Raw genomic sequence first — 24,401 nt, forward strand, 5'->3', positions numbered from 1 at the left:
GCAAATAATGACAAATAGTATTTGCTTTGAGTATAAAAACAGGAGAAATAAAACAAGACTGGCAGGCAGAGTGTGATAAGGTTCTCACATTAATTGTAGGCTCATGCTGATCCAGTTTATGAAAGCTAAACTATACAGGGAACTTTTTTTTTGGAGTGCTTTAAACGGTCTATAAAGGAGGTGCTTTATAAATTCCCTCCCTAAGAGGCAAGTTGAGAGATCTCTGCCTTTGTAACCAATAATATATACAAACCCTCTGACCTCTGAGATTTAAATAGCCAAGTGTGTGCGATGAAGTTATCCATCATAGGGGAATTGAGTTTTTGAAAGCTATGTTAGCATACTTTCGAAGGCTCATTAAAACACTATTCCTGACCATTGTGTTTCTGTTGTCAAAATCAGTTTCCTTCTAAATTAAACAATTTGAAATACAATTGCTTTCATTATGGATATTTTGGAGACTAATCCCGTTTAGACAATGGAGGGATATGTTGCCCGAGCTGTTCTTTTTAATTCTGGCTTCCTTTAACTTTCATGTTTTCTTAAGACTCACTTAATTTACACAGTAAATATTTGTAATCTTCCTAAAATTTCACAAACTGTTAAAAAATCCTATCTCAAATGGAATAATTTTCTACATATTTTGTTGAAAGCCAGGATTCTGGAAGGGAAAGTAATCCACAAAGGCAGTAGGCTTCCAGCAGAAGTATCTCAATATCTCAATTCTAAAAAATTATTTTTATTAACATATAATGTATTATTTGCCCCAGGGGTACAGGTCTGTGAATCATCAGGCCTACACATATCACAGCACTTAGTATCTCAATTTTTAAAGAAAGAATTTACTGAACGGTTTTCACTCACTTCAGTATGTGATAGCAAGGGCTTCCTTCAAATATCCATGAATGACTTTTAAGTCATTTATACCCCAAACTGGAAGAATATTAATTCTCAGGGCATTTTTACCCATACACTCTCTTTAGTCTAATCTAGAGTTTTGTTTCCAGACTTAGCAGGTCTCATATCATCCAAGATATCACACCTCTGATGGAAGAAAAAATAAAACAGAACACCATTTTCTTCTACCAGCTGGCCATCAACCTAAGAGGCTTTAAAATAACTTATGGATCAGCTGACTCTGGAGGACAAGCCCAAAATCAATAAGCAAAAGTTATATAAAACCAGAAGGAAGAACTCTGTAGAAAGGCAGGAAGGTCCCTTGTCCTGGAGCTGTCCCTATAAAGTTAAGCCACCAACTCCCTGAAATGGGACTGAGGCACTGGGTTAAGGGTTGGACTCCCAACGATGATCCCAGGAATATGGGAACTTGTTCCCTTCATTTATCTGTCCTTCTTATCTCTCTTTTACTGCTGGCCAACCCTGGTTTTTTCCCCACTACATTCCCAATAGGACCCCTTTCTCTCATTCCTCACCTTGAAGATTCCTCTGATCTTGAACCTCAGCATTTATTCCTCCATGTAATATTTTCACCATATATTAAGAGAAGGATACGATGACTAACAAGACACACAAGATTCTTTAAAGTGCTTGTAACTTCAGCTGGATGCCAGATAAAGCAACAGGTAAATGTAGAAATAAATAAATTCCTACTTACAAATTACTTTGTATATAGACATATGTCTTATCACAGCAAAGCACCAGATGTAGGGAAGCTGGCCCAGCCCAGAGAGTGAAGGACGTTCTCACAGAAGAATAATGTTGAAGCCAAGACCTGAAGAATGAGGGTGTACTGGGTAAAGGAAACACTTGGCTCTCTTTTCTTTCTCTTTCCAAGACTTCCAAACCTTCAAAACCTCTAAAGCTTCATCTTTACTTTTAGCCAACTCTTTTTTCCTCTACCAACTACCCTTGACTCTCTTGCCCATACAACTCTGCTTTCCTTGACCTCTTTGCTGAGAGGCAATGCCCCGGTTTGCATATTTTTTTAAAATGGGAGATTTATTTGACTTTACTTGCCACCAGATTAAAAGCCACAGAACATTCTCTAGAAGACCTGCCCAGGTCATGCTTTGGAAATCATGGAAGAGGCCTCAAATGGAAGTGAAGCAATGACAGGAAAAGAAGAACATGATGAGTTTTCATTTGCTTGATTACACTGACCGGGACTGAGCTTGTCCCTCCTCCTCAACCCTCTCGTCTTCCTAGCTTACCCTGGGGGTGGTGCAGAGCCAAGAGGAAATAGTTTCCAACCCAAATGTCTTTATCCAAGATGGCAAAAACAATTGCAGGGACAGCAACATCACCTAATATCTTTGGGCTGAATTGGCGTACCTAGAAATTCAGGTTCGTAACCAACAGTCTGTCTTGTGTGCTATTTGGGAACCTTGACAAGCTAAGAATTTCCGAACAGAAGGGCTCATCTAAGGAAAAGATCTCTGGGGAACCACTTCTCTAGGGCTGGGCAGCTTCCATCCTCATTTTGAATCCTAAGTCTAGATTCAATTCAGGAGAACATGGCCAGCTCAGCCAAAGACAAGAAAGGGGTGACTGGAATCAGAGGATGCCCGCAGGGAAGGAACAGAACATTACAGATGTGCTGGGAGACTGACTGCCTGCTCTCGGGCATATTTTTGCCAACCTCCTTCACCCACACTCCCACGTAGGTTCTTAGAAAGTGAACCAATGTGGAACCATGACTCCCACAAGAGCCTCTAAGAACCAGAGGAATGGCCAGGATATAGTTTGAGTCAGCTCAACCAGCATTGACTGAGTGACTACTGTGTACCAGCTACTGTACTGGATTCAGAGCTGGGAAGATGAATCAGAAACAAGCACTTCCTTTTGAAGGGCTCTCAGTCCTGAGCAGCCTCTTAGGTCATGAGTCATCTAGAAGTAGATAAGGTGAATATGAAGAAATGTAGAAGATTATCTAAGTCAACAAACAGGGATCACCTCATAACTATGTATAGCTTGTTTTCAAAGACATATTTCTGAAGGAGTCATAAGTTCTTCACTAACTTGAGTGATTCACTTCGGTAAAATTCAGTTAATGTCTACAAACTAAAACATGCATTCGATGACAAACGTACAGCACAACAAACACAACTGTGTTTATATCTTGAAATAAAATATAATGGGGTAACTGATGATAACTGAGCACCTTTTAAGTGAATATGTTAAAATGTTCTAAAATAAAAGAGTCTTCAAAAAGAAACTGTCCTCTGCACATGCCTGAATTCCACAGACAGTCGTACATAAACCTAGAATGATGACTGGTTATGAAAAGGCAACAGGAGAATGAAATTTGTTATGATCCACACTTTTCCTGATGAAATCACGGCAGAAAGTATAGCATTCCAAAACATTCTAAGGAAATATATTTCTTAAAAAAAATTTCCCATCCCAAGTTTGTCCGTAACACTATCCCAAAATGGTGAGTGAGTGATTCCAGAAAGGCAATCCTATTCCCATCTGCTTGGACTGGGCTTTACATCCAAAACAACTCTACCTCAACATTTTGGAATTTCGCTGCTCTTAAAAAGAGATAACCAGATATAGAATTCCTAAGTTCAATGTCACTTGAGATAGACTAAGGTGAGATAGAAATTCCTGAAAATAGGCATTTGGGTTAGGTTCCTGAATTTCCCGTTTACCTTCCAGGTGACTCTGTGTGACAAACACTTTGCATAAGCTATTTCTCCTTTACCAGTTTTGAGGACAGGGAACGGGATAGGAGTGTATGATAGAACCGCTGCCAATAGCCTATGCAAAGTATTCATCAATTTGTACATCAAGGATGTGCGTCAAATATTCTCTAACCCTCCAGAAGTTATAGGTACACAAGGTCCATCCTGGGACCATAGGATTGCTCAATTCCCATGCAATTTTTCCTTTTCTCTAGTTTCAGCAGAATTCCCTATGGAAAAGATTTCAAAGCTATAAACATTTCCAAAGAACATTGAACAAAAATGTGATCTAGCAGGAGACATTAAGTGGAAAGGAGAGTTAAACAGTGTTTTCCAAAAAGAAAACAATACCATTAATCACAGACAAAATGCCATAACGAGAGTTTACACTACCTTCTCAAATTGTTTGTAATCTCCTCTAATACAACGCTGCTTTTCCAAGTGTTTACATCTACTTTTGGTTGCTCTAAGGCCAACTCAGAAAAAGGAAACAATAATAAAAAAATCAAACAGTATATATATTACTAGTCCTTATAATTTCCATCCAAGGTACATATCCATTGGACCACATTTTCCACTGTTGGCTTGGAACAAACGATAAAAGGTGGCATGACAGGGTTTTTCGCAGATTTGGATGAACACAGCCATATTCTGGTGGACTGGAAAATTGTCCCTCTCCAAGAAACTGATCAAGGAAGAAGTAAAACACTTTTTCCTCTTTCCTCGACTTCTTGCTGGTTTGAATATCTGAAAGGAACGATCTAGCAGAGGAGAAGAGAGCCAAGGCACGACAGGGCTTGAAAGAAATGCTTCCATTTTGGAGGTGCCTGGGTGGCTCAGTAGGTTAAACCCTCTGCCTTCAGCTCAGGTCATGATCTCAGGGTCCTGGGATCAAGGCCCGCATCTGGCTCTCTGCTCAGCAGGGAGCCTGCTTCCCCCTCTCTCTCTGTCTGCCTCTCTGCCTAATTGTGATCTCTGTCAAATAAATAAATAAAATCTTTAAAAAAAAAAAAGAAGAAATAAATGCTTCCATTTTTGACAGTGTTATAAGGACTGTCAATCAACAAGGTAATTCATCAGGAAACCTAACAGTACAAAACCAGGACTATAATTAACCCTGCTGTGTATCTGAAAATTGCTTTGAAGAAAGAGACAAAGAAAGAAAAAAGAAATGAAAACCTGTGTTGTGTCCATCCTATAATGAAAAGTAACCCTCTCTAGGAAAATGCCCTTAGACAGCTGTGTTTTCCTCACAGACGTAAAGCAACCATTTCTATATCCCAGAAGCCAAACTCTTTGGTTTTTCTTCATTCCTAGATTTTGTCATTCTAGATACGTTGGGTACACGTTGGCAGAAAGAGGACCATTTCAGAATCAGAATGACCTGGTTTGAACCCTGGGCTGGACACTTGTATGATCCTCAGTAAATCACTCAGCTTCCCCGAGCCTCGGGGTTTCAATATGTAATAAAGTTAGGAAGTGTGCACACTGGATAATTAGGAAGAGCCTGTGCTTAGGAAGGGCTCATCTCCCCTGCATCTCCCCCTTCCCCAGTGTGTGTGGGTCCTTCCCCTGTAGCCCAGTCTCATTAAGAAAAAGCTCCAAGTCTTTGGAGTTTCTGAGACCTAAAAGGTCCACAGAGAGGTAAACATTTGATTCCTGAAAGCAATATACAGAGGGCAGCCCCGGCTTTCTCAGAGGACCTTTCTGACAAGAACTCTTCCAGAATCAAAGTGCTGGTTTGGCCCATCTGTCCTTCTACACAGTCTGATTAGTGTGAAGCCACAGGAGAGCAGTTTGAAAACCCATGTAAAATCATTTTTTTTTTTAGATTTTATTTATTTATTTGACAGAGATCACAAGTAGGCAGAGAGACAGGCAGAGAGAGAGGGGGAAGCAGGCTCCCTGCTGAGCAGAGAGCCCAATGCGGGGCTCAATCCCAGGACCCTGAGATCATGACCTGAGCCGAGGCCAGAGGCTTAACCCACTGAACCACCCAGGCGTCCCTAAAATCATATTCTTAATTTTTCATATTCATAAGAAGGCGTTCCTGGGTGGTTTCATCGGCTAAATGCCTGACTTTTGGTTTTGGCTCAGGTCATGATCTCAAGGTCATGGGATCAAGCCCTGAGCCAGGCTCCCCACTCAGTGCAGAGTCTGCTTGAGTTTCTTTCTCCCTCTCTCTCAGCCTCTCCCTACTGCTTTCTCTCTCTGAAACAAATAAATCTTTAAAAAAAAATTAAATTCTTATTGACATTGAGGATCCTTTTCGGACGTGAATTTTTTTGGAAGGTCCTGGATCAGAAAACCCACGTGGTCACAATCCCATTTTTTTTTTTTTAAGATTTTATTTATTTATTTGATAGAGATTACAAGTAGTCAGAGAGGCAGGGATGGAGAGAGGAGGAAGCAGGCTCCCTGCTGAGCAGAGAGCCAGATGCAGGGCTCCATCCCAAGACCCTGAGACCATGACCTGAGCCAAAGACAGAGGGCTTAACCCACTGAGCCACCCAGGCGCCCCAGAATCCCGTCTTGATGGAGACTTCACTGGTGTCTGCCACACACAACAGTGGAACTTCCCAAGGCCACTTCAGGCTGGAGTAGCAGCGGCGTCCCACATTCTCGGGAGATGGCAAAACTCCAAGGAGAGGGAGTTTTGAAAGAAGGGGAAGACCGGCACATTCCCATCATACTCTTTTCTTTCTCCTGTTTTCATTTAGGCTGCAGGGCATGGCAGGTGGAGGGGGTCTGGGAGTCAGGCATAGCAGACCAGAATAATTCCAGCTTTACTTACCACTTCTGCGATCGGAGGGCAAATCGTTCATTTCTGTCAGCCTCGATTTCTTCATGTTTGAGAGTACTGTACCTACCTCTCGGGACTGAGTCAAATCCTATAGGTAAGTCAAAGGGCCTGACAATCCTTGGGGGTTAGGGCTCTCCTTTCCTCAAAGCATACAGCCTCCCCACATCTTCCAGAAGGTGTTTCATCAAAGATCCTCTGATACGAGTACAACGAAGCTGTGGACCTGCCCACCTCAGAGTCTGAGTGCCCGCTGTGCTTGCTTGCTGGGACCACATCACCCATCAGAGGCCAGCAGCTCCAACAAAACACGGTACCTTAACCGTGACCGATTTATGATTTAAGATTTATGGAATGGAAGCTCTTCCAGGGGGCCAGCTGCCTCAATCACAGGTAGTGTTTAGAAGGGCCAAGGAATTGTTTACTTTTATTTTCTTGGCCAGGTTAAAGAGCTTAAGAGCTAGACTGAAAAGAAAAAGCTACCCGTGCTGACAGTCCTTTGCGGGGAGTGGGGCGGGGGGGGGGGGGCGACGCGGACTGGAAAACACAGCCACCATATTGTACAGCTACTGCCTTTAAGAGAGAAACCCTTTTCCACAGCCCTGGACTTTGGGTTAGGACCTGCTTTTACCAATCAGATGTGGAGGAATAGTGTCGTGGCAGTGGCCAAGTCCAGGCGTCCAAGGGCCTAGAGGCTTCCACAGTGACCCTCCTGGACCGCCCCTGCCTCTGAGTTCAGAAGTGTGAGTTACACAACTGAGTGGCCAAACACCAGGTGTGGAGGGAGACGACCCGGGGATGGCCAGCACCTAAGTCCCAGGGGCAATGCCAGCTGACAGACAGCGGCATGAGGGAGCCAGAGGAGACCCACCCAAACTCCTTATCCACAGACTCAGGCAGGCATAATGATTTATTGTTGAAGGTCATTAGTTTTGGGGCAACCTATATCATGGCAGCAGATGACGAATGCCTCCGTGACTCAGCCCCCCAGACGGTGATTCAGTGGTGAGTGCATGAAAGATCTGTTCCTTCCATATCTGAGCATCAAGTGCGCAAATGGCACATATGCCATTCGGCCTCGAAGGCCCCATAGGTACCCTGACATGCTCTCAGCGATGCTGCTGGGATTGTTGATGCTCAACAAGGAAGTTTCCAGCACATGGTTCGGCACGAGGGGAGGTCAGCTATCTTTCCAGACAAGCAGTGACTCCTCTCACTGAGGGGGACAGACCCCTGGTGCGCCATGAAAATCAACAGAACCAACAGGAAGAATTCAGCCACCCAAGTCCGGGGACACCGATTCCCAGCAAAGGAAATCTAGGCCAAGCAGCTCAGTTATGGGAGCAGAGACCCACAAGGCTGAGGATCCCAGAGGGCAGCAAGGTAGGCCTGAGGTACGCAGGCGCTCGGGACAGGTCAATGGCACGGCACCTTCCAACAGGACGCTGCAGACATTTACCAGTGTTTATCTGGAGGAAAGCCTGCGTGCTCCGAGGTGTCAGGCAGAGGAAGGCTACCATTAGCTCTGTTGTCTGGACCTGCAGTTTGGTTCCGGCTCCTAACTCACACCACCCCATTCGCCAAGAGGATCAAGCTTTCCTCGAAAGGCAATCTTGCCCCTCTCTTGGTTGCATGCTTCAAGCATTTGATCCTAATATTCCTTCTATCACGCTACTGACACATACTCCTCCTGGCAAGAATTCTTGTAAATGGCTTCCTTTACTTTATTCTACGTCTAGGGAGGACTTGGAGCCTTTTACGGATTGGCACATGGGTCTCCCAGGTGGTCAGGCCTCTCCCACCAGCCCCTAGGGCAGTGGCTCTCCCACTATGGTCTCTGAATTGGGCGCACCAGCCACCCATGGGAACCTGTTCGAAATGCAAATTCTCGGCCCCACCCAGGCTACTGCATCAGAAACTCTGGGTGGGGCCCAAGCTCTCCAGGTGATTGGGACGGATGATAAAATATGAGGTTCTTAAGCCCCGGGCCGCCCACTGAAATCACCTGGGAGCTTTAAAAATGACCGATGCCTGGCTACCACTCAGGGGATTGTGATTAAATTGGTGAAGGGTGCAGCCAGGGCAAGGGATGTTTCAAAGCTCCCCAGATGATTCTAATGTAGAACCAACACTGGAGACCATGACCCTAGCCAAACACAAAGGGCTTCACAGAAATCAACTGGCAGATTAATTACTAATCAGGGTTTTGCTAAAGGTGGCCTTGAGTTTAAGTGGTTTCATATTTGTGTATAATGAAAGAAAAGGCTTTTCCTTTATATAATAAGGCTCACTTCGGGCTCCTTTCAACACGAGCATCTGATCATTGTTATAGCTTGACTTGTGGGGACCACATGGGTGGGTCTGCTGCTTGAAAGGAAATTCATTCACACTCCATCAGTTAAATAGGTTAGAAGACCAGGCGGAGGAAAAGTGCCTGTAGGCACTGTGGTAATCTGTAAAAAGACTAAGGCATTTGCCAAGATTTGCAATAGGAGACAAAGAAGAATGAATATAAACACACTGGATTTCAAGCCAGTAAGAAGCCCCAAAAAACCTGTTGTCAGGGTAGCAGGACACAATGGGATAGCGATGCCTCCCTGACCACTAAGATTCCAGAGAAGAAGGACACTTACCTTCGTTGTGTAATGTCACCAACTAATTTTGTTCTAAAAGCAAATACCTCATAAAACTTTTACTTATGGCTGAAACCTATCTGTTTAATGCCATTTTTACTTTTTTTTTTTTTCACCGAGTGTGTTATTTTCTAAGAACTTGATCTTGCCACCCATGATTTGGTTAACCATGGTATCCTTCCAGACCACCACCTCTGTCTCCTTGGATTACAGGTCTAAGCCACATCTAAGATTTTATAAAAAGAATCTTCAAGAAGGACACAGGTCTCCCAGGAGAAGACGGGGCACAAGCATAATGTGGGAGCCAGAAGAGGCTCCTGGCTGGCCCGGGTCTAGGCCCTTAGCCATCTTTTTTTAGGATGAAGATGAAAAGGTATTAGATCCTGACACCAGAGCTAAGAATCCTTTGCTAAAAATCTGTGCTTCTCCATTTTTAATGTGCAAAGAAAATGTCAGTGGACTTTATTAATACATAGGCTCTCTGATTCATTAAGTTCCCGGGGGCTGCTGCTGCTGCACCATGGAATACAGTCTGAGAAGCTTGTTTTGGATAATTCTGTGGGCATGTTCAGAGTGTGGGGGTGGGGCAGGGACCCCCAGGATCCCCATCATGGGATTCAGGTTTTTTAGAAGAACAGGTCTCACACTTTCCTAGTAGAGTGGTCCAGCCAGGAACAAACTTGCATAAAGGGTCAGGAAGAGCCCATCCCATGGAAAGAGGAACTCCGGCAGACTAGCCTGGTCCCATAGCAAATGGCCCTAATGGAAACGCAACATCAGGGCTGAGTGTGGTCAGGTCTCTGTCATTGGGTTTATATCACTGCCCAGCACGCATGGACTCAGGTTCGAGTCTACGAAAGGATGAGTAAGGCAAACCATAAAATCTGAGAGCACTGTTGTTTCTAAAAAATTGTATGCATAATACGCTGCTGGGCAAAACCGCAGCGCTACCTCATCCACAGAGGCTATGACAGAACTTCTGTGCAGACTGAAATCCAGCTTTGGTGGCTTCGAGTCCCCAGTGAAGCATGAAGACAAAAAAGAAGAGGATTACAGGAGAGAGGGATCTCAGAGGTTAAAGATCCTAGCTGATCTCCTACATCTTAGCCACTTGCTACAATGTCATCATTGCAGACCAACATTATCTCTTGGGAGCAAGGCTTCTAAGGAATACGCTGTAACTGAGGCCAACTGGACAGACGGGAGCACATTAATATAATGGGATAAATTCGTATCTGGCCCTGAGAGCTTTCTTCCTGGACATGGTAGCGTGGCAACATCACTGATTCATTCCAGCACTTACCGAGGGCCTCTGTGCTGGGCATATGCACTGGTGCCGGGAATCAGAGAGCAAGGGGACGAAATAGTAACGATGCAAGGTGAAAACAACTAGAAAGGGGTACGCATAAGGGTTCTATAGAGGAGGGCACCTATGGGAGCAGAAGAAACCACAGATTCCGTCTGCAGCTATAAGGAGGAACTCAAAGAGATGGTGACTGCGGAGCTTTGAAAGGCTTCTGAAGGCAGGGAAGGAGGAAATGAAGAAAGAGTGAAAGGGTCTTGAAGAAAAAGGGCATGAACACGGAGTGAAGAATGCACAAGGCCCATCCTAAGAATGGTGAGTAATTTTTTTGACTTGGGGAAGGGCTTGCATAGCTGTGTCACAGGGTGCGTGGGGGGAAGTGGTGAGACGAGGCTAGTCATGTAGGCTACAACTATTTAAACCACAGCAGTTCAAAAGAAGGGTCACAAGGAGAACCAATCTGCTCACCAAATCTGTCAGTGCACTACTAAGCAGCCGCAATTTTGGTATTCTCAAGCCCTTGTGGGCTATATGAAAATAGAAGAAAATTCCACATTTGAGAAAGATCCTGACATTTTAAAAGAAACGTTGAGCGCCGTAATAATGTCCTTCAGCAAATGTTTGAACATCTCTACCCTGCTTGGGGTGGAGGAAAGACAGAAATGAAGAAAAAGTATTATCTGTACTGGGACCATCAGATGCTATGCCTGGGTCTGCTGCCATCCAGCTACTGAACTTGTTGGGCAGGGGTGGGGGTTGGGGGGGAACACTATTCTGGGCGGGTTTTCTCATCTCTGAAACGAGTATGTTTGATCTCTGAGGTTCCACCTAGCCCTCACAACCTCTATGTCTGAGAGACAAGATCAGGTCTCGCAAGGAGCTCAAAATCAAGGAAAGGAGCAAGAATCAGATGTGGCTCTCAGGCATCCAGCTTACCGAGACTGATGGGAAATCCCCAGGAATTCTCGACACCCCCCCACATCCGCCCCAGCAGCAATGCAGGAAATCTAGTCCACTATCTTCAGCAGACTCAATGGAACCATTTCCTTAATGAAACCCCCTGCAGTCCCAGATGCTAAGCCAGAGGCTTTCCTCTCAATCCTTCCCTCAATTACCCCATTCCTCCCATTTCCTTCCCCTCCCTCAATCTGGTATAAAATCCAGTAATGTCATCAGCAGCATGCAATTTCCAAGGCACCCAAGTGTGTGAGGAATCAACAGTGATCCTGGAAAGCATTTGGCAAGAGATCTTGTCATTCCTTACAAGCCTCACCAGTATACTAAGACCAGTGGAATGGAAGGGACTATCCTCTTCTATTAAATTATTTAAAGCAATGCAACAGATGCTTTTAACCATTCCTCATAATATATTTTTGTTTAAAAAAAATTAGGTCTGGTGTCATTTCACAGTCCCTCCTCTCCTCTCCACAATGACCAATACTCTGAAAGGTTGTATTTACTTGATATCCAATAAACTCCCAACCGTGCAACTGCACCAAAAACCCAACGCCAGCAAGCTTTGCATTTAACACCCAAGTGCCAAGAGAGCTTCTTTCACTTTCTCTCCATTCTTATGTCCACTCGCATACACATCTCAGTTTGTTCTTGCTTTGCAGAACTTCCCAAACCCAGGGTAAACAGCAGGCACAACCCTGAAATGGGTTGGCTAACCTTCCTCCAGGACACTGCATCCCCCCCACCCTTGGTCAATATAAAACCCATTTTTTGGAAACATATTTTCAACTCCTATATTACACACGTTCAAAGTAGATGTAGAATGTCTCAATACATTCAGTAAGAACAAAGTGATTATTTGGTTCCTTCTAAAAGATCATATAAAATAGGTCCAATTTTAAATAAGAGGCTTGCGTCCCTGTGGCAATCCGAAATTTTAAAATGAAGTTATTTTTGAATCAAATATGTGATAATTAACTTAAACAAACAACAAGAAATTCTTCTGAGTTTAAAATGACTGATGGCCTTTTAGAAGAGGTAATGTAACCAGAGTCAGGAAGTAGAGTTTAGTTCCTAGAGTTAAGGATTTTGTTTGGAAAAAGAAAAAAAAATAAGAAAAAAGCCTATGATTACTAGTGGTTCAGACAACCTAACAGCCTAGCTCTTGCAACCCATTAAAGAGCTAGTTAATCAGCTGTTGGATGAAAAAGAAAATGTAATGTGATTATTGATAGCAGGTGCTCTTATCATCCATTTTACATGCAAATGTGTAAGGGCAGGAGAAAAAGGGACACACCGTGTTCAGCCTACTCCTTGGAACCATTCACTGAGTCTTAAAGAATTGGAAAGGGGCATTAGAAATAGGTATCTATTCTAACTTCTGACTTTCACAGTGAAAACGAAAAATTCACTTAGAGTTCCCCAGGGAAGAAACTGGAGAGCCTGTTATAGAATTTTCAACAGGGAAAGAAAAAACTTAAAATAACAATAAACAAATAAGGTAAAAATAGTAAGGAATAGATCAGATGACCACCTGTAGCCCATTGGCAACAGGACTCAACAGGGGGGACCCTCCCCACGTGGACTGCCAGAAGTGCTAACTAATTAATAGTCCAAATATGCAATATGGAAAACCACTACCAAAAAAGTGTAGCTTTGTAAACCTTCGAGAAAACAACAAAAACTGCCATGTAAAATTAGCTTTACTATGAAAGATTTATTACATTGTATTTGGAAATGAGTATTATTTTCATGCACATTTCAACTTTGTATTATTAATGTAGATTTCCCTCACAAGATTCAGAAGTCATACATTTCCAGTTAGTTAGTTGTAAATATCAGCTGCTCAAAAACCCCCAAAAGATGGGGACAGAAACAAGGGGCCTGTGGCTTTAATCATGGACATAATGCCTTAAAAGTAAGAAAACTTTTAAGACTTTGAGCCAGAGTAAGAGAAGTATTCTTTTTAGAGGGAAAGATCGCAATACAGAGGACTTGAAAATACCCAAATTATTGTCATCTTTTCATTTCTCAGGATATTTGGAAGCAGGTAAATTTAACCTTTAGGGGGAAATACATTCTCTTTTTGTCTGACTGAGCTTCTGGTTATTTTATATCTCAGTGCATGCACACACCTTCACACACACTCAAAATATTAATAACTCACAAATATTCAAAGGCACCTGAAAGTGAGCAGACTCCTGATAAATCCACAGAGCAGAAACTTGGCCTCTTTCTGGATAACACTTCTCGGAGAAGCAGCCCCTGGCAGCCCCTCGGTTTAGTCTGAAAGCCCTGATGCAATTTACAAAGTAGGCAGCTGACTGTTGTTCTGTGGGTTCTCTGTTAACCACCCACAAGCCTGTGGTTTACAAAGCCATGCTTCAAGAATTACACCCTGGGACCACTGATAACCACAGTCCCTGACCCAGCAGGTAAGGAGGCTCTCACCTTGCTCATGTTTTGCCTTGCTTTCTTATAATAATACGTACACAATTTTTAAAAAATCAAACAAGAGTCTCAATGTTTCTGCCTCGTTTAAGGGAAATAAAATCTAAAAGAAAATTTCAAGAGAATCTTACTCAGGTTTCTGAAAAGCTTGCACGGATCTAAATTGGTCCTCATCACCAACAGAACTATACTTCATTGGTCAACCACGTTTTTGAAACAAAAGTAAAGATGTATTTGTGTGAAGCAGAAAAGCCAGTGAAACATATAACTTTTCCCTTCATTGGATACGCAGGAATTAACCTACATTTACCTTTACAGAACAGGTGAATGGACTTCAGAAGTTACTTCAGTGCTCTGAACAACTATACTTCAATATAAGTGACTTTTCAAAACAACAACAAAAAAAATACTTTTGAAAATGAAAAGCGGGACGCCTGGGTGGCTCAGTTGGTTAAGCAGCTGCCTTCGGCCCAGGTCATGATCCCAGCGTCCTGGGATCAAGTCCCACATCGGGCTCCTTGCTCCGCAGGGAGCCTGCTTCTCCCTCTGACTCTGCCTTCCACTCTGTCTGCCTGTGCTCGATCTCGCTCGCTTTCTCTCTGACAAATAAATAAATAAAATCTTTAAAAATAAAAAAATAAAAAAATAAAAAAATAAAAAAAAGAAAATGAAAAGCAATATTTCATATAATATAGCTATGTTACCGACTTCCCCAATTTACAGCGAGTTCCCAGACATGAGGGCTTTCTTTGCCTACCTTTCAGCTTAATGGTTTCGCCAACCTAATCGGAACCATTACATGTTTTTCAGAAACCGAAGATCTAATTAGTCTTCCCACTGAGAAAGAATGTTTTTTAACAGTTACTGCTTTGGGGGTTTAACAAGCATTTAAAAAAATTCGCTCAACCCTACTGACAATTACTGCAATAACTTGTTTGTTACTGTACTTTATTTCCTATTTTACCTATTCTCCAGAAATACGGCTCTCTGAACCGGAGGGCTTGGCCACTCAGCCCCAATGGGCAGAAAAGACAAATCTGGGCCCCGAAGTCCCCTCGGGCTTCGACGCCCTGGTGCGGGGTAATCTCCGCACTACCGCGATATAACCTCCGGGGCCCCGGACTGTTTTGCCGCGCGTTTCTCGAATTCCCAGCAAAGGGGCGGACCTCGCCGTTTCCTCAAACTGCATCTTTTGGTCCAGATCTTCCTCTCTCTTCTCTGGGAATTTAAAGACTAGGCCCGCAATTCCGAAACTTAACGGTATTTGGGTTCTCCACTGCCCTGGCCAGGTTCACTCAGGTCGGCGACCTGGGCTGGACGGGCCGCAGAGGCCCCACCTGGGTGGCTGCGCGCGGCGCGCTCTGCCCGGCGGTCGGCAAGCGGCGGGGAGGAGCAGAAGCTGCTGAAACGTTCCTGGGGGCAATCGGGCCGGGGAACCCGAAGTGGGTCGAAGGATACCTTTTTGCCCTCTCTTGGGATCTGTCGGCTACCGGCAGGCACGCGACCCCTTCCGAGGGGCTCTCCTCCTCCTCTCTGGAGGCACGACGTAGTGGCCGGTGCCCAACCTCGCCAACGCCCGGGCCTCAGCCCAGCCCCCAGGCAGTGTGGCGGGCGTTCTAGAAGCCACTGCTCCGGGCTCCCGTGGGCCCTGCCGACCCGCGCCAGGCCGCCGGGGAGCAGGCTGTGGGGGTCAGGCAGGTCCGGGCGCGCGATGCTCCCAGCGCCCGGGAGGGGAGAGCCGACTCGGCAGCTGGGCAAAGAGGCTCGGCCGCTGCAGCCGCAAAGGGGCAGCCCCAGGGCGGAACCGAGCGCGGCGCCGACAGCCGTTCAGGGCGCCGATGCCCGCGGACCTCCGCCGGCGACTCTCCGAGACGCCTGCACTTGCCTGCCCAACGGAAGAGAAGGGCGCCGCGGCCCCAGGCGTGCCCACGACAACTGGCGTCCCAGGCTCCCAGCGAGGCTCGCTCCTCGCGGCTGCAGCTTCACCTCCCCGCGTGCACCCGGCCCCAGACCCAAGGGTGTGCCCGCCCGCCGCCCCGTGCCGGCCCCGCGCGGGCTTCTGGTCCCGACCTCGCCTCACCTGTAAGCAGCAGACCGCCAAGCAGCGCGCACAGCAGGAGACCGGTGTCCCAGCAGCTGACCATGGTGAGCGCGACGCGGCCTGCTCGCCCGCTCCCCGCGCCGCTCGCGGGCCACAGACCCACAGCCGCCCGAATCTGCCTCCTCGCGCTCCGGCCCTCCGCCGCGAGCGCCCCTCTCCGCGGCTCCCACCAGGGGGACAACCACTTCCCCGGGTAATCCTCGCAGCTCGGCGTCCTCTGGCCGCTGCGCTCCAGTCCCGGAGCCCGCTCCGAGCCGCCGCCGCCGCTGCCGCTGCCGCTGCCGCCGCCGGGGAGGAGCCGCGAGGAGTGTCCGCCCGACGCGCTCCGAGCCTTCAGCGGACCTCGATTAAGAGGAGCCGAGGGCGGGGGCGATTTATAAACTTTCCCCAGCCCACTTCCTACCCCGGCACCTCCTTCCAGTGACGTCAAGGGGTCCCCCACCCCTCATCCGCCTCCCCACCTACCCTCTTCCTCCGGGACCTGATTCCCTACGGTTATCGAGAGGGGCGGGAGCCGCCGGGGTGGGGTGGGGGGGGGGGGTAGTTGAGGGCAGAGCGCGCGTCGGGACGGAGCGCGAGCGCTCGTGGGGAGGCGCTGGCTACTCCGTCCGGAGGCGGCCCCGGCAGGTTCAGGGTCCTTGCTCCCGGCCCTCTGCCCGGGTCCCTTCCTCCTTCCCTTAGCGCTCAGGAAATCCTTGCAGTCTCCCTCCCTCCTCCAGGCTTACTCAGCCTTTGGGGGCCGCCCGAAGCCGGGAAGGGGGACCGGGCAGGAGCTCCGCCGCCCAGCCCCGGGGGCGGAAAGTCCGATCCGTGGGAAGCTGGCCGCGTCTCCGCGACAGTGTCCTTGGCAAGGAGGATCTAGGCGCAGCCCGGCTCCCTCCTCTTCCTTGTTCTTGCCGCCTGGTCTAGCTGCCCCAGACCCCCCAGATCGTCCCCAGACGTCTAGGAAGGCGCCGGAGACCCTCTGCACAGGGACTGGACCTGGAGCATCTGAGGGGACCGGACGCTTGCCCGGCACCTTCGAGAAGACAGAGGACCCTCTCAGGTCCCTGGGGAGGACGTCTGTGTCTCTTTCGGCGGCAGAGATGCACCCGCCCAAGTCATTTCCTAAACCCTGTGCTTCCTAGAAGCAGCACAACGAATAACATCAAGATACCTTTTAAAAACGCTGAGGCGTGAAACTGCTCCTGCAACTTGTAAGGGTCGAGCACTTGAGCTTTAGTTCCTAAAGTCTGGGGGGGGGGGGGATCTTTCGGATGGCATCTTGCTACGCAAGATGAGTGACTGCTGCTCTTCGAACAAAACCCGATGAAGTTGACTTGAGGCACTAGATCACTCGCGATGACACTAATTCCACGTTGTTCCTCAATTATGTCTCCATTACCTCAAAGGCTGAAATCGTCCTAGACTCCACTGAGCAGCCCAGTCCTTGTCTTTATAAATACCGCTGGTTTGAAAAATAGTTCTATTGGAATAGTTCTATTCATCTGCCAGATGGTTGGTCTTGATAAAAGAGACTGTGATGGCTCCTAAACGGGACCAGTGACTCTTCCTGTAGGACTGGACTACCTCCCTGCCTGGGAAGGGTTGGGCAACCCAAAGTTGCCACACCTATAGGCTGCCAGAGCAAGGGAAGACAGGTCCCCGCCACCCGCTGCCCCATGCAGGCAACTTGCAAACCCACACCTGGTGCCTTGGAGCCTAAGTCGCAGACCCTCACCGCTGGTGGTTGGGAAGAAAGGACAACCGCGTGTGGAGTCATGGTTCCCTGCCAGCTTCACTAGCCTTCTCTGTGTTTCCAACATACCTCACCATTCTCCCTGGCTCCTTTTCTCTGCCTCCCCCAAACCTCGATCGCGGACCCATGAGCAAATAGTATTATGAATTATTGGAAGCTGACAGCTGATCCTTCTCAAACACCATCCAGGAGCGCGGGAAAAGCCGTGTTCCTCTGCCTCACCTCAGAGCTGCTTGTCACTCCCAGGCTCCCTCCCAAGGAGAAGCCCTCAGCATTGGCTTTCTGCAACACCTCCCAAGGGCCAGGCAGTGTGTTGGGGCTAAAAGCATTGGGATGGGAAGACACCATCTCTGCCTTCTAAGGAGCTTAGAATCTGGAGAGGAGGTTGACAGGTAAAGAGGCCATGACAATACGGGCACGGACCACAGTGTGGAGAGGGGTTTGAGTCCTCATGGGTGCAGAGAAGAGGTGATCTGCCCTGGGAGATCAGGAGGGCTTCTTGGGGACAGGCACTTAGCTGACTCCAGAGGAAAGTAGCCCATAGTACAACCTATGAACATGTAATTGAACTTTAAAAATGTCATTTGATTTTGTAAACACCCAGAGAGACAAGCACCTTATATACCTGCTGTATATTAATTACATCAGTACATATAGATTATCTACTCTGCGTTGAGTTTATTTGTAAAGCCACAAGTATTTGATGGACAACTGAAACAGCCTTCATAATTTTAAGATGCCACCCCACAGTGCTAATATGTTGTTCAATTACTTGAATTTAAAAGAGAAACGAGTAAATAAATAAAGCTTAAAAAGTCACGGTCAAATCAATCTAACTTCATTTACGCCCAAATTATTCAGCATTAAGAGTGATCCTCCTCAAATTCCTCAACTCTCCTTCTGGAAAGTTGCAAGCTTTTAATTATAGTCAGCAGTTTGCTTCCTGCTTCTTATTTTGGCAGCCGTGTTAGCCTCCTCACAAAGAATTCAAGATCCTACAAATTGTTGCAAGGTTTTGTTCATGATTTTATTTTTAGCTTAAATTTTAGTATTTAGTTAAGCGAATATCTAAGCAAAATTATGGGGAATAAAGGTTTGGCTCTCAGCTACCCTGCCTCCAAAGAGATAATGCCTTTGAATGAGAATGGGTTATTGGCACTCTTCTAACTGAACCATTAACCAAAGCGGTTTTATAGATAATCGTGATGGAAAAGATCAATTTCAGCATGCCTGGTGGGTATAAAAAGCTATTGAAGTAGACTATCTACTTGCTTCCTGCTCGCATACAAAAGAACATTTCATCTCCTGCAAAACCAGACACTCTCTCTTGTTATCAGCTACAAACATTCTCTTGAGGATTCTTTCTAGTCCCCATTCAGAGGCTCAGTGCTGGTCAGACTGACAGCTTTAATATTCAAGACTGAATAATAGTGTGGAAGCACCAGTGGGAGAGACAGGAGGGAAGCCAAGGCCTCACCTTCCTACAGAGGACCAAGAGTGGAGCGACTCAGCTTCTCAGAACCAGGGCTCTATCAGGAATTTCACCCTCACCTGAGTGAGGCAGCTTCAGCGCAAAGACAAATGATACTCTGCGGCTACACACCACGGAGCATAAATGTGTATGGCTGGTTACAGAACCAAATGATCTTATAAACCCTCTGTGTTATATGAAAACCCCCCACCTGGCCATGCTTCTTCATTCGATAGTTAACCTGGTCAAAGAAGCCTGTAGGGAACCCTGCTGAGCTCACCAGGCAGGCGCACTCAGGGTTTGATCTGACAGATGCTGCTAAGCTCTGCTCCAGTTCCAGAGGGGACATTGGCTGCCAACATCCTTACTCTTCTCCTTTCTGTTCCGCGGGCTTCTCTCTCTTCCTGGCACCTGCTCTTCCCATAAGTTGGTGCTGCTGTTGTTTATCTCGCTTGGGTTTATTCAGGGTTTTGGCTTCTTTTTGAGGCTGGTTCGCAGTTCGCAGAAGGTATGTCCAGGGAAATTAACAGGGGTGGAGTGGAGAAAGAGGGAGGGGCCCAAGAGAACTCCAGGGATCCAAGGAGGACTTGAAGATAGTAAGCGTTCCCAGGATGGGGACATTGGGAGGGTGCTAAGGAGGGGGGAAAGAGGGAGAGCAAGGAGGGGAGGGGGGAGGGTTAAGGGGAGAAGAAAGGTGAGGAAGGGTGTGAGGGTAGAGGAGAGAAGGGGAGAGGAAAAGGAGGGGAGGGTGGATAAGGGAAGAGGAGGGGGGGAGGGGTGGGTGAGGGAGAGAAGGGGAGGAAGAGAAGGGAGGAGGGGTGAAGTAGAAAGGGAAGGGATGAATGAGAGAAGGGGAGGGAGAGCAAGAGAGGGGGTAAGGGGGGGGAGGAGGAAAGAAGAAACGGGGGAAAGGGAAGAAGGGGAGCTGAAGAGGACCTGGGGATGAAGGAGAGAAAGGGGAGGCAGAAGAGGACGAGGGGGAGGGAATACCAGCTGGGGAGGTGAGCACGGAAGGGGAAGAAGGGGAGGGGTACGAAGGACTTGGCTTCAGGCAGGCTGAGGGGAGTGGGCAATTAAAAGCAACCCACTTGTTAAAGCGTCTGCCTTCAGCTCAGGTCGTGATCTCGGGGTCCTGGGATCGAGCCCCGGATCGGGCTCTCTGCTCAGCGGGGAGCCTGCTTCCCTTCCTCTCTCTGCCTGCCTCTGCCTACTTGTGATCTCTCTCTGTCAAATAAATAAATAAAATCTTTATATAAATAAATAAATAAATAAATAAGTTTAAAAAAGCAACCCACTTTATTGCCTCTTGGGCCAAGGCAGGGTTTGAAGTAATAATCATCAGATTGGCATACCCTAACACTGGGCAAAAATCTTATACATCTAAATGTAATGTCTGAGTTTTGTGTAATGGCCGGGCGATGAGTAAGAGGTTTATTAAAAGCCATGGACCTAACTTCCACTTGAGTAAGTAGGGGTGACCAGCAGAGCTATCCATCTTCGACCTTCCTTTTTCAAAAGTTCTCCTAACCCCAGGCACAGCCTCAGGGCAGGTCTGCTGGCAGCTTCAGTGGAAGACCATCCCTTTCCTTCCTGCCTCTCTTCCAGGCTCCTCCCAGACGTACTTCTGTCTCAGCTGCTGCAGAAGTCACGGAGAAACCGGGGCCACTCTGCCCAAGCCCAGGGACCCATCCGAACCAGAAGCCAGCGGGAATGCAGAAACACGGGGGGCGGGGCGGGGGCGGCAATATTCTAAGTCATCAGCCGATGTGAAACTGGCAAATCTGCCATCTGTAGGAAAGTGAGACTCCTCCCCCAGTCGGACCCCCCCTCCCCGCCCCGCAATTTCACCTAACCCTATGGTGAATGGAAAAACTGAGTATCCCCTGTGGCTTTAGGTCTTTTTCTGTTGAAAAACGGATATTCCATAAAACCGAGTTCTAGCTAAACGGAGAGCACAGCTTCCAATTAGCACTTGAAAGACACATTGTAAACTGCATTCTGCCAATTTTTAGACTGTTAGATAACGTTGTGTCTAAACGTTTATAATGAAAATTTCCTCAGGATCACTGTTTCTGTAGTTCAGAGTACAACTCCTGCTTATCAACATAAGAGAAAAAAAGTGAGGGTCAAGATATGACAGACAAATCTTGCTTTTGACAAAAATCGTATCAATGTCCAAAGCATCAACTCAAATATTAGTGTGAAATATTTACATTTCTTGCTGAAATGTAAATCCCAGCTAAATAAGTTTATTATTTAATAAAACTTATTAAAAGTTTAATTTATTAAAATTAAAATATTATTAAATAAAATTATCTTGTATCACTGACTAATGTAATCACAAATGACAGTAGAACATCTGAGATTTGCTTCAAAATTATCCAAGAAGAGGGAACCTGGGTGGTTCAGTTGGTTAAGCAACTGCTTCAGCTCAGGTCCTGATCCTAGAGTCCAGGGATTGAGTCAGGCATTGGGCTCCCTGCTTGGTGGGGAGTCTGCTTCTTTCTCTGACCCTCTCCCCTCTCATGCTCTCTCTCTCTCTCAAATAAATAAATAAATATAATCTTAAAAAAAAATTATCCAAGAGGAGTAAGGATGAAGCACGTTAGGACATATATTGATAATGTGAAGCTGAGTCATGGGCATATAATTTATATACATTTCTTTTTTTATTATGTGTTTTTTAAAAGATTTTTACTATTATTTTTTAAGTAATCTCTATGCCCAATGTGGGGCTCAAACTCAAAATCCTGAGATCAAGAGTTGCATGCTGTACTGACTAAGCCAGCCAGACCCCCCTCTTATGTATATATTTAAAGTGTTTTCTTAATAAAAATACTTTTTTCTTTCCTCATCTGAAATTGAAAACACAAACTATCAGGCACCTGGGTGGCTCACTTGGTTAAGCATCTGCCTTTGGCTCAGGTGGGACTGAGTCCCACATTTGCTTCTCCCTCCTTCTGCTTCTGACACATTCTCTCTCTCTCTCTCATGCTCTCTTTCAAATAAATAGATAAAATATTAAAAAAGAAAGAAAGAAAGAAAGAAAGAAAGAAAAAGAAAGAAAGAAAAACACAAACTATCAGCTCAAACTAAGTTTTAGGATCTGAGCATAGAAAAAACTAGAGAGAAAAGAGGGACAGTGACCAGAACTTTGGTGTCATGGATAGTCGTGAGGAAATGTGTCCTTGGCATGAGTTTCCAACAAATCCAAAGTTCGCTGATAAAGAAGTATGAATAAATGTAAAGCAATCGCAGAGGAGACAGCTTACAGTTTTAAAAATCCTCTTGATTTGAAAACTACAGCTGTGTTGAGAAGTAACCCAGATAAGTAGAAACAAGATCAAAAATGAAAAAGAAGAGGGGCGCCTGGGTGGCTCTGCCTTCGGCTCGGGTCATGATCTCAGGGTCCGGGGATCGAGCCCCGAGTCGGGCTCTCTGCTCAGCAGGGAGCCTGCCTTCCCTCTCTCTCTCTGCCTGCTTCTCTGCCTACTTGTGATCTCTGTCAAATAAATAAATAAATAAATAAATCTTTTTAAAAAAAAAAGAAAAAGAAGAAAAGAAAATAGGAAAATCTCTTAGGAAAATACTATCTAATGACAAAGAAAAGAAAAACGCACCAGTTTTGAAAATCCATTTTCTTCATGATATTTATTAAAATTTATTAAAGATGGTACATGGTAATATTATTTATTAAAAACTGTGTTTTTAAAGAAAGGGATTTTTTGGAAAGCATCAGAGACAATTTTAGAAACAGGAAGACAATATTGCAAGATAATTGACCATTTTTTCTAGAACGTATGAAAAAGAGAGGTTCCAATGGTTAGAGAAAGAAAGAGATTCCACAAGACTGACTGGTGGAGATAAAAGGTAAAATTATAAAATGTTAGCGTACAAATGGACTTCGGAGATGACTTACTTAACCACCTGATCTGATGGCGGAAAAGAGGCATAGAGGCCATATGCTTGGACTCACCCCTGAGCAGTCCCCACCCCCTCCCCAGCAGCCCCCTCATGTTCCCTCCCAACTCCTGCCCTTCTGGTCTCTTAAACCCAAGCCTAGCAGACAGAAGGAAAGAGCTGGTTCCTGTAGCCCCAAACTTCATCCACTGGGTCAGTGTGGGATCATCTAATCAGTCAGGGGAAGGAAGGATGGTTCTGCCTGCAAGTCAGTTCATATCGCAGTCAGATGAAGGTCACCACCTTTGGGTAGAAGGTCACCTGAACCCAGAAAGCAACATAAAACTAAGTAGAGAGCAAAGAGCCCCTTCTGGTATGGGGCAGCTTCCAGCCCTCCCTCCCCCTTGCTGGGTATGTGACCTTGAGCAAACCACTTCACATCCCTGGGTCCGGCCCTTACGCTTTAGAGCAAGGATAACATAATATGGTTGCTGGGAAGATTAAAAGAGGAATCCAGAAAAGAATTTATCATAGTACCTGGATTGAAATTAACACTGAATAAATGTTAGCTGTTATTACCTTAGCAATGCCCTTCTGCAGGTTCCCTCACTAATCTTCCCACACCTGCAGTGGGGTTGACCCTCCTGCCCTCAAATTCCAGATCTACCTTGGGACTGGGCCTTGAATGGCCTAACCAATTGTCTATCCTTCCTAGCTTTGTCCCTATAGGGTAGACCCTCTTATCCTTACTCTTAGGCAGTGCTGGAGACCCTGTCTCCTCTTGGACTTCAGGTGTTCCCTGATGTTTAAAGTCTCCAGTTGCTGACCCCATCCTCTGGACTAGGAGCCCTCCGCTGTCTGTCTGCTGGAACCTGACCCTGAGTAACTGCTGCATTTCCTAGCCATCCCCTGTGGGGACCAGGTCATACTGTCATGTGTTCCTGTTTCCTTTCCTTTCCATTCTGCCCTGGTCCAGCTGCCCATTCTTGCTCTCCATGGGTCCCTATTATTGAAGTTTTAGCACAAAGTTCCCCGCTTTCTGTAAGAAAACCCATCAGCTCCTTTGATAAGCAAAAACCATAATCCACCAAGGTGGATAGCGATGGGAGAATCTCACCTGGGAGAAGGCCTCCCCATTCTCCTCTCCTAAAGAGATCTCCTTTCCTTGAGTTTCCCACTAATCGCCACTGTCCCCATGGAGTTGCCCCTGCCCCACATTGCGTGTGTGGATCAAAGCTCCCTTTAACTTCCTTCAGCAGAGCTGAAACTGACTACAGTCAACATCAGGACCCTACCAAAGGCTCCGACAGATCAGCAGAGGATGACTCCTGTCTCTCCAGAGCCCAAGGGATGTTTTCTTCCTGTGCCTCTTCAATGACTCCACATGATCAGATTGAGCTCTG

At 46.3% G+C, this 24,401-nt stretch overlaps 1 protein-coding gene across 2 annotated transcripts in view; it reads right to left on the reverse strand.

Annotated features, from left to right (window-relative positions):
* The window catches only part of FLT1 (fms related receptor tyrosine kinase 1), a 177,324-nt gene extending 160,996 nt beyond the window's left edge, over positions 1-16,328 (reverse strand). The window contains exon 1 of one of the 2 annotated variants that reach the window (XM_045069645.1): positions 15,869-16,328. In XM_045069645.1, the coding sequence (XP_044925580.1) occupies positions 15,869-15,932 (64 nt within the window). In that variant the 5' untranslated portion in view covers positions 15,933-16,328. The remainder of the gene's footprint in view (positions 1-15,868) is intronic. The other variant, XM_045069646.1, reaches the window with a different exon arrangement.
* Between the last annotated feature and the right edge of the window lie 8,073 nt (positions 16,329-24,401).

Source organism: Mustela putorius, unplaced genomic scaffold, assembly GCF_011764305.1.
Source record: "Mustela putorius furo isolate JIRA1106 unplaced genomic scaffold, ASM1176430v1.1 tig00003942_pilon_pilon_pilon, whole genome shotgun sequence".
NCBI classification, from domain to species: Eukaryota; Metazoa; Chordata; class Mammalia; order Carnivora; family Mustelidae; genus Mustela; species Mustela putorius.